At 37.2% G+C, this 11426-nt stretch overlaps 1 protein-coding gene across 3 annotated transcripts in view; it reads right to left on the reverse strand.

Annotated features, from left to right (window-relative positions):
• LOC120460902 (A disintegrin and metalloproteinase with thrombospondin motifs 2) overlaps positions 1-9843 on the reverse strand; it is a 144013-nt gene extending 134170 nt beyond the window's left edge. For all 3 annotated transcript variants that reach the window (XM_039648915.2, XM_089134984.1, XM_039648914.2), the window contains exons 1-2: positions 9610-9843; positions 7602-7993 (exon numbers count right to left, since the gene is read on the reverse strand). In XM_039648915.2, coding sequence (XP_039504849.2) covers positions 7602-7993; positions 9610-9694 — 477 coding nt within the window. In that variant the 5' untranslated portion in view covers positions 9695-9843. The remainder of the gene's footprint in view (positions 1-7601; positions 7994-9609) is intronic.
• Between the last annotated feature and the right edge of the window lie 1583 nt (positions 9844-11426).

Raw genomic sequence — 11426 nt, forward strand, 5'->3', positions numbered from 1 at the left:
TTTTTTCACGTGTTCCAGAGGAATTGAACCCACAACCTTGCCGTTGCGAGCACTAATGTTACAGATGTTACTGCTATTAAAATTCCACCTACTGTACATAATGTCTTTACTCAAGTGGAATTTCCTCATGTACAATTTCCTCGTGTACTACCAAAGCGTTCAGTGCATAAACTGTGAAATGGCTGCTGAATTGCAGTCAGTAGGAATTGGTAATTATAGGTTATGAGAAACATTCCTGCCCTCGCACTGAGACACTGACTGGCTGATAAAAGCCTCTTGATTGAGTAATTGTGCGTTTGAAAGCCACATTGCAGGGCGGAGTCTGTAATCATAGCGTAATCTCTTGTTCATTCAAGTCCAACACCAGCCAATTCACACAAATTCGAACAAAAGGGGTCAATAACAGCTGCTCAGCAGAAAATTGATGTAATGATTATACTCAAAAATAAATGGCACTTAAACTCTACTAGCTCAGTTCATATCACAGTTATATCCACGGTGATGCTAGAAATAAAGTCTCTTGGCCTACAGTGTTTTCACCAAAACCACCTGTGTCATTACCGGATCATCAACTCGTAAAATGACCAACTGTCTCTGCTGAGTTGTTAAAAGTGTTATTTGATGACTCATGGGCTCTAATGGAACTTGAAATGGTTTACGCCTGGAGCGTTCCCCCTTAAACTACAGGAATGAGATCAGCTGGTTGAGATCAAGTAATGCTCAAGAACTTAAAGCAAACCACAAGTAAAACTGATGCAAGTGAAACAGATGTTCCAAAACACGTAAGGCAAAGAGAGTACTAATGTTTCTCATGGGACTCTACACATATTCATCACCTCATCAAAATAAGACATGCTGCCATACTTGTCTTTGGAAGTGTTAAGGAAGAAATTAGCTCTTCCAACAGGTGCTAAGGTATCTAAAGGAGCTTCATGTGATAAATGGCAATATCTAAAGGGGAGTTCACAAATTTACTGGAATATCTTTATTTAGATTAAAAGGGGCAAGCAAATATGGATGGATGGATAGAGATGCAAAAGTATAATTGCGTCTGGCCCTGAAGTGTGTGAAAGGATTAGGCTTTGGCCAGTCTTCAGCACACACGTATAAATGCCTGTCCCCCCGGGGAGGAGTGCGCTGGCCTGCTTGTGTACTGAAACCAGTGTGCCGACAGCACCATTCGTCTTCGATACGGCTCTCCTCCCCTGCCTGTTTGCCATCTCAGCCTTGGCCTTGTCTTTTATCAACCATGGTGTGTCCTCTCCAATCCTGCTCGGGCTGCTCAACCCTGTCTCTGTCTTCATTAGTCCTGCAATATTACGAGCGCAAGCTTCCTTTAAGGTGTATGCTGGATGTATTGCTGATACTTTTCTATGTTTTCTATGTCACTGTCCATGAAAGTTTAGCTGTGCGTTTAGTAGTGGTTAATCTCTGGGGTCGGCGGTCGCGTCGGCAATACCAGCTCGCTTTTATTCTTATCAGTGCAAAAGAGACTCCAAATACTCAGTTGATTTCAATCTTACATATAAGTGCAAAACATCACTCAAAATTGTGAATTCATTCTGAAACGCGACAACTGTAACTCAGCAAATGTTTGTCACACAGACTTGAGACATATGTCTTTACAAAGTTTGAAGTCTCTATTTTTAAATTATGTAAATTATATCAAAAACAAATATTCTCTGTTTAAGTAATCCGTTTGAAAGCAACGTCACGTACAGTTTCTTTAGCCCTTGCTCATTAGCTCTAATGTGACCAAACCCATGCGCGCACAAGCAATTACCTGAAGGAACGCAGACCTGAAAATGCCCCATCACCTCAAAAACAAAGAATCAGAGACTTCAGTATTCCTCTGCTTTTCATTGGGTTTGGAAGACACATTGTGTTTGTGCTGTTTAATGTACATTATGAAATGAAATTGAAGTAAAAACATGAAGCCTAATGCTAAATCTACATGTACCAGGATGTATTTATGTTGGATAATAAAACAGCATGGTAAAAAAAAGTAGGCTAATATGAGTGTTTACTCTAATAGGGTGATTATTATAATGTTTAGACCCGTGTTTACTGTTAAATACTGTGTTTTTTGGATATCTGCTCAAACATAGATATGTATAATATGGTAACAATAATGTTTCATAATCTGGAGCGGCTCGAACGCTTCAGTAAATGTTCTCTGCAGGCGCTGTGAGTTTGGGTCACTCGCGATTCTCGTTTGAAAAGCAAAATGTACCATACATTAGGCTTCATGTTTTTATTCCGATCTCATTTCATAACGGCATAACGAATGGAAACATTTGAAGTAACAAATGATAATCCATATATTTTTCCCTAGTGTAGTGTACTGAAGTTTTCATTTTTAACGATTTATAGGCTTTATCAGTATGGTCTATTAGTCTATTACTAATAATCAGTATGGGTTTCTTGACCTTATTTCAGTGACAATTTTTTTTCACAAACCACGCAAAGAAGTCTTTTTCTCAAAACTACAAACTTTTACATAGGGGTGCTGACATATTATTGGAGCAGAGTTTGTGCAGTGTAATAAGACTTTAGCCATGAAAATCTCACAAGTAACAGAAATAAGAGCATGTCAGAACACCTCAAGGGCCCAGAAAACACCCCAGACCCCAAAGGGTTAAAAGATGCCAACTGGCTAACCACCAAGACTATGGACAAAATCAATTGAAAGAATTGGATATCAAAGGAACAGTTCTGCCAGAATGAAATATCTGTCATAATTTACTCGCCCATATTTTGTTATGAACCTGTATCAATTTATTTCTTCTGTGAAATAAACAATTCAATCTTCAAACAATTCATAGTGACCAGTCTGACCACAGTATTTAAGCTTCAAAAATGACCCCAAAAGCATCAAAAAGAGCCTTCATTAAAAAAATGACTGGCTCAAAAGAATGAGTCCTTCACTGATTGAGCAACTCAGTTCACTATTAGTGAATAAAGGTGCAGTCACAATAGCGACATTCCAGCAAAATACACTGCTCATTCAGAGGTCACTTACAAACCAGTTTTCTGTTTGTGGTCAGTAATGCGAATTCACCATTATCAAAAATCTGTGTTAGGAACTTTTTCACCCTTATGTGAAACTCCCTAGGATCCGAACAGGCCTGCAAGATTTTGTCTATTTATGTCTATTACGAACTATTAATGTTGCTGTCTTCACAAAGTACTGAAATGACAAACACTATACAGTATCATCATGAAATGTCCTATAGTCAGGAAATGAAATTATTATATAACTATATCCTATAGTTATTAATGAAACAGTAGATCAGAGGGAATCATTTCTTTAATTTATTTTTAGTATTTTATTTTTATTTTTATTTTTTTACCAGTTGGCTGGTTACACGGATTTCATAGTTTTCGGTTATGTAACTGGTGGGGAGACCTGTAGTGTTATTTTAATTTAGAATTTAGTTTTATTCATATTTGGATTTTAAATTAGTTTTATTTTTAGTTTCTGTGGTAATTTTAGTTTTTAATTTTAGCATTTTTTTTTTTTAATTTTAGTATTTAATTTTAAAGCAACTTCGTTATGTGCTTTTGTCATTTTATTTTTATTATTATTTTTTAAATATTGCTATTTAGGGGTAATTTAGATAATATTAAATTAAAATATATTAAATTATTTATATATAATTTAACTATATTTCAGTTTAAGTTCAGTTAAAGTTTTTATTTCTTTCCAGGTAATAACTACAAACTTATTTCAGTCTATTGCAAGGCAACATTTATAATTTTTTTTTTTTTTTTTCAAATAAATATTTTAGACCCATTTTATTTAACCCAATTTCAGCTTTCTTTCAATTAACTTGCTTAAAATTAAAATGCCTTTAAGAGGTTTAGCTATGAATGATTTAGGCTAATGCCGGTCCGGGACACCATTAGGCCGGGAGTCGCACACTGAGACAGGCCACCCCATTAAAAAAAAAAGAGTATGATTTGCTACATATTTATATCTTCTTTTCCTGACTATAGCTATAGCCATAGATAAAGTGGCAGTAGCGCCACCAACATAAACCATTCAAAAAATTCTCAGTTCTGCCCTTCTAAACTTGACCCTCTAATTACCACATCTTACCTTTAACACCTCCAAACCACATACCTCTGATTTGCACAAAAACGACTGTTCAGGAAAAAAACATACTGGCATTTTAGTGGATTTCTCTTCAGCCTGCGTAACCTCTTGCTTGATGAGCAGATTTTTCTGCAGTTCCAGTAATTCGGAAGGAATGGAACATGAGTTTCTATGAAATTCTTGTACAAGTGGTTACTGCTACAATGTCTACCAAATTCCATCTGGCTGTTTACCCTTTATGGTCTCCTTTAAGGCAGTGTAGGCGATTTGTTCCAGAAAAATATTTTGTTATGCTGGCTACAAGTCTCCTCACAACCTGATAGTAGTCCCTATGTTAAGTGGTCTAAATGTATTTATATAACATCTGTGGAAGGCGTAGGACCAAAAAATGTTCATCCAGTCATTGCATTCGGTCCGAATGTTATATGTAATTTTGTTTATTGTAACCGTTCATGTGTTTTGAAGAAGGCGTGGCTTTCGAGAGTGCAATGAAAGGGACGGTGGGATTGTATTCTTTAAAGCTAGCTCGCTATTAGGGGTGTCAAAATTAATCGTTTCTACGATGCATCGCGATGCAGACAAGGACGATTCGGAATCGGTTCAGTAACCGATTAATGATGCTTTTCTGATGTCATTTGTCACGTGTGTGTTTTGTTGCGGTAGCCTACAACGGCAGAGTGAGGAAAGACATGAGTGCGAGTACTGAAAAATGCTTCAACTAGCCTACTTTAAAAGCCTACATCTGGGCACATTTCACCTTTTATGAACAACCTGGTAAGCATGACCTGGAGAAGACACATGCTGTGTGCGCTCATGTCACGCACAAATAGAATATGCAGGAGGCAATACCACTAACTTGATAAACCACGTTAGCCGCTTTCACCCCGAGCTGTTATATATGTATATAATATTATATATATATTTCAGAGCTATTGAAAATGCACTCAATACTGTTGTTAACATGGACCCTATTCATTCTGCAAGATAATCATGTACAAACAAACCTGGCTCTGAAATACCAAGAGCTGTGAAGCTAAGGTTGCATTTATTCTCTCTGTTGTGGAGTATTGCCCTCTGAGGAAATGGAGTTACTGAGGCTGCTGTTCTATATGCAAAATGCCCACGGCTATTGCCCCTGATGACCCTGAGTGTTTGAAGCTGAAGGACAGCATGGAGACTGGGTTTAATCATGTGGGCACCATGCCCACTGGAGTGTGCACTCACATACATGCACACACTACATGCACACACACAAACTGGCACAGGTGTGGACATAACTGTGCACACGCACATAAACACACAGAGTGAGGTTATGATTTAACAAACATATGGAGTGCTAAAAACAAGCTACAACATACACAATCATACAAATGCAGATATACTTTAAATAAATCAAAAACATGCTGACTGGTACACACCACATTCGTTAAAGTATATATATATATATATATATATATATGATCCTCTAACTCAAATTACTTTGAAATCATTGCATTTTTTGTCCACCTCCCTTGTGAAAACTCCCTTTTAGGAAAAAGAGTTGAATATAATGCACTTTCCGAGTTCATATTTCAGTGTATAAAGAACTTAGTTCACAACTTCATTGTATTTAAGTGCAATTCACATGGTTAAGAAGCATCAAGTATTTTTTTAGTACACGTAAAAAAGTAATTCATTGTTATTAACTGTAATTTAATTACTTTTCCCTTGAAAAAAGTAAAGTGAGGGATTACTCTTATTTTTTCAGTAATGTAATTACAGTTACTAATGCATTTAATACTGTATGGACTATAGAACAACTCTATAAAAAAAAACAACAGTCGATTTAACATCCAAATTTAATGTCTAATGTTAAAATGTATGTTTTTAATGCAACCTCCACCCTTTAAATACTAAGGTATTAAGTACAGAAATCTACTAGCTTATAAGTAATGTATTTTTTTACTGGAAAATACTGGATACTGGAAATAATATTCAGGAGAATATTTTCTTAAAAGGACTCTAAAAAAATAGAATTTTAAATGTTATTTCTAACACACTAGAGAAAAAAAAAGTACAATAAAAATTAAACGTAGACCTAATTTAAACATAAAATTGACAAATAACCACTGTAAAAATGATTAAAATAAATAAATTATTAAACTTTAAAATTATTTTCATAATTTATCACAACTTTTTTATCTTCTGTAAAATCAACTTAGATAATGAATGTGGTTCAGGTGAGTTTCTACTTATTAAACCAATCTCCATCATAGCATTAACTAAATTTTAAATAAAAAAACAGGTACCTTAAATTTAACCAACAAAAAAAAAAATAATAATAATAAAATACGGTGCACTTTACAAATGTATGTATATATGTAATGGAAGTCTATAGTATTCTCTCAGTATTAGGTCACGTTTTAAGTACTTTTTAATTCGTCAATTACAAATGCACTTTTTTCCACAAGGGACCAACAGATCAGACAACAGAGCCTTGCACTGGAACGCTATAGTTAATGTCTACATGATTTATTCAACCTCAGTTTAATCTGCATGTAAAGTTTATTCACATTTTTCATTCACTATTTATTTTGTGCCTCTCTTTCTCGCTGTATAAAGACGTCAGCCACAGGGGGCGTATGGATCTCATGATCTCTGGCAGACTCTCAGAGCTAGCTTCTCATCTGGGCCCGTTTAGAATTATAGTTTTATTTGAGTAAAGAAAACACCTCCAGTAATTAACAAGAGACCTCTGTTCCAATCCTCACATCTGTCGCTGCCATAAACACAGATCTTAGCATACTCTACTCAACTATTTATTTGCCTTTCAGCTTGTATTAGAAATATCCCAGGATCCTCACAAAATCTGTGACTACTGCATGCACGGATAATTTTAAGTAGCAATGTCACTTAAAAACACATGGCCCGGGACAGAAATTTAGGCTACACCATTAAGGAGCTTAATGTAACCACCTCATTATTGGTTCACATCCACATTCCTGGTTGCATGTCCTTATTTTACAAAGTTATACGCATTCTTGGGTCATCAACATTCCAGTCCGAAAATATTTTCCTAACCATATCCCTACCCCTACCCATAATTTACCCCTAAAATGATTGGTGAATAACACTGATGTAGAAGCACCTAACCCTAGTTCTAAGTCTAAACTTGAAATAAAATGTGAACTTGTCTATCAAATCTGATTGAAATGTTGTTCCAGGATCAACAAAGATGTTGATTCAGGAACATGTTGCACTTGATGAAATCCTTAAATCCTTAATGTCACCCTTGGTATTCGGATACATGAAGTAAACAACTTGAGAGGACCTGAAACGTAAAAAAAACTACAAATATATGTACGCAACATTTTCACGCTGATTGAATATAGGCCTTTTTTATTAACGTTTCTTTTCAATGATTGCAATTTTTATCGAACAGATAAGCTACATGAAGGGATTGTGTAAATAAGCTGGGAATACTGGACATCACACACAAATGAAGGCCAATGTGGCCACTTACCAGGCCGTCGCAGTTACTGATGGCTACTGAGGCTCCCTGTATGTCCGTAATGTCACCCACATACAAGCAGTCACTCTTCAAAGGCTGGGAGTGCATGCCGCCAGATTCCTGCCACTCCATCTTGGCTCCGGGAGCCACCAGGCGTGTGTTGCGGCGCAGACGCAGGTGAAACTCCCGGCCGAAGACGGTGACGTTGTAGTAGAGCTGCTTGAGCGCGTCTCCTCGGGACTCATGGTTGGCGTGGTTGGCCGATGCCGCCTCTCTTCTCCAGCGCCTACGGAACTGCCCTTCTGCTGGACCAAACGATACCGCATGGGACAGGAAGCGGCCTTCTGCATCAGTAAGAACGGGCTTCACCAGTCCATAGTCCCCCAGAACATGCTGCAGGGAATCTGCATTACACACAAAGACAGTCAGTCAGACAGCACGCACTGGCTGTAGTGGATCTATAACGAATGTCACTATGCCACGGAACTTTCATGATATGATTTGCAGAAACAATGCTTTTTCTCACAATTTAGATGTGTTTATGTTGACACTTTAAATGCACATTCTTTCCCATGCAGTGAGTGGGTCAGACGGGTCCGGGTGAAGAAACACATTAACACTTGTTTGACACCATTATTATCATATTTAACAATGCCTGTTTGTGCACAGACTGTAATTGTATATCTGCCTCCCATCAAAAAAAAATACCAAGATAAAGGAAATGTATAATTGCAATATGCCATATTGTTTTCAATGATGCTTGATGGACATATTTGCAATACAGAAATATATCAAGAAGAAACACAACAAAAAAGACCACTCATCCTAAATGAGTGTCACAAAACCTATTGAGCACCCTACAAAGACAGCTTGTGTCAGCTCAATTCACATTCAGCTCAGCTGATTCCAAACAAGCCTATGAAACCCAAATAAGCTGTGTGTGCCTATGATGCCCAAAAATGTTCCATGCACCTAACATGCCCATAAATGTGGCATGCACCTTTAATGTCCAAAAATGCTCCACTCAACTATAATCCTCAAAATAAAAGTGCCATATGCATCGAAAACAGTCAATAATATTTAATGCACCTGATACACAATGAGACTTATGCACCTGATGCACATTAATGTTGTACACACAAAATGATGCTCGAACCTATTATACCTAAAAAATGATGCTAAGAAATGCTTCACTTAAATATGATGTTCAAAATATGTTGCACACACCTGTGATACCCAATACGCAACTGATGCAAAAAAAAAATGCTGCACACACCTATGATACCCAAAAGTGCATCATGCACCTATAACACCAGTAATATTGTATTCACCTCATACACAAAAATGCTGTCTGGTAGGCTTCTCACTAGGTTTTGAGACACAGCCGATATGTCAGTTCAAAGTGATGCTGATCTCATAATGTGCATCTCTGAGGAGACCACTTCGTCTAGCATATTTATTACATTTTTATTGACCGATAACCATTTGAAGTTAGCAAAACCAAAAGTTGCTGTATGAAAACATTCGTCTTTTTCTTCCAAACCGAAAAGTTCCATTATAAAGCTTTGGGTTTGTTTTTTGTTTTTTTGTTTTACGTTTATATACATGTGCAAAACGCACGTTTTGTTTAAACGCTCTCAAAGGAGGAGAACAGAACTGTTATCGCCAAGAGCGTGTGTCAAAAATCGCAAACGCGAGAAGAAGAAAAAAAAAACACCCAAAACATTTCCACTACACCGCCAGAGCTGCGCTGAGAATTCATTTCAGCAGCATGTGAAACAAACACACAACTAACAGTAATGATGCAGCACACAGGAATGCCGCGTCTGTTTATATTTCCTAAAGCTCCAGAGAATAATTAACAAGATTCGAAATAGCCTATGCCACAAGTTTCTAACACGCGGGGATGGAGACAGTGCGCAAACATCCAGGTCTGATGCGCACTGGGGTGGTACCGGGCAGGACATCTTGCGATGGGATAGAACTGGAAGTGTAAATAGGTAAAGGCAGCCGCACGTACCTATGCTACTGGAGATATAAAGGCCGTTCGTCTGCAGAAAGATCGGCAGTGTGATTAGGATAGTAAATCCGGCCGCGAAATCCATGGCAGCTCCGAACTGCGCAGGTGAGGCAGACGGACTTTGGGATCCAGCGTGTTAAAGTTCCCTGCGCGACCAGCAACCGCCACGCCAGCAACAGCCGCCCGCAACTTACTGCAAAGTGCACTAGGAGAGAGCGCGTGCCCCTCTCCACCCCTCTTCTCTCTCTCTCTCTCTCTCTCTCTCTCTCTCTCTCTCTCTCTCTCTCTCTCTCTCTCTCTCTCTCTCTCTCTCTCTTTCCCTCACACACCATCTCCCTCCTCCTCGACTCTTACTAGGTTTCTCTGTCAACACCTGAATGCGCGCACGAGTGCGAAGCGACAGACGGATGCGGAATTATTTCAGACAGCGCAGTAACATAAATATTGATATCTCACATCATTCTGCACGTAAATCAAATGTTAAGGACTTCAAACCTAACGTGTGATGAAATGCTGTTTGTGTGAGGTTGTGTTCTTCATGACCTGCTCAAACTTTTCGCCGCGCCTCATCACATTCAAGCACAGCATCATCAGCTAGAGCAATAGCGCCCCCTTCTTCTTCCCACTTCTTCAACAACAGTCAGGTAAAGTATACAGGCTTCCACTTGATCAACACCTAACCAGAAAAAATACCAAAAATATGTGAACAAAACTTTATATGTTACACACAATACTGCAATTATTATAGTCGTTTGTGAGCCCAGTAATGGCTAAATATTTATTTTTTTAATGAAATTGCCAACCAGGTAAATCTAGGGAGGAGTTTCCCACCTGTGATATTTGTGGCGTATAATGGTACAAAAGCAAAATAATAATATTAATAATAACAACTCCCTATCCAAGCATTTAGCAGAAGTAATTCAAACTTGTTCTGCACCACAGCAGCAGTTGATTATTTATTATTTCACAAATTATCCCAAGAGTTGTCATGACTGAAATACATTATACTTTCAGAGTACCTTTAAAAAAATTATATATATATATATATATATATATATATATAAATATATATATATATATATATATATATATATATATATATATATATATATATATATATATATAAATATATATATATATAAAGACCTACTTGATATAGGCCTAATGAAATATCTGAGCATTGAAAATTATCATAAATTAATAAATGTAGAAGAGAATTTAGTGTAATTTCAGTAAGAATTCTTACAGTAAATGTTTGCGTTTGTATCAGGAATAGAATTGTTTTGAAAAGGCAGGTGAGCAGATAGCCTTTCTGAGATGAGGACAGCGAATGTCCTTGGTAGGGTCAAACACATGGCATCCATTCGTTTGCATGCATTAACATACCTAATGAGTGATGGGACGGATTTTAATTTTGCTCTTGAAAGGTTAGACTCCTGAGCATCAGGTTTAAAGAGTGTCAGAATTAATCTGACATACTCATTAAAAAGCTGCCAGACCCTATGAAAGCATGATACAGTATTGATGAAAGTGCTTGGAAACATCCATATTTGCAGTGAAATATATACTGTATATTTACCTATAACTTCACCTTGGGCAACATGCACATCCACAAAGCAATTGGATCAAATGAGGGTTACAGCATTCATTATATTAGTCTAATGCAACTACACTACACGTTTGGAATAAAACGATTATTTGTTGCTATTATTATGTAAACTACTTGTCATATTAGCTCGATTAAAAGCAAACAGCCTCCACATTACCATTGGTGTCATCTAAAAAAATATAACAACAAGCAGATATGTGTTACATGC

This window comes from Pimephales promelas, chromosome 9 (genome assembly GCF_988280905.1).
Source record: "Pimephales promelas chromosome 9, fPimPro1.hap1.1, whole genome shotgun sequence".
NCBI lineage: Eukaryota > Metazoa > Chordata > Actinopteri > Cypriniformes > Leuciscidae > Pimephales > Pimephales promelas.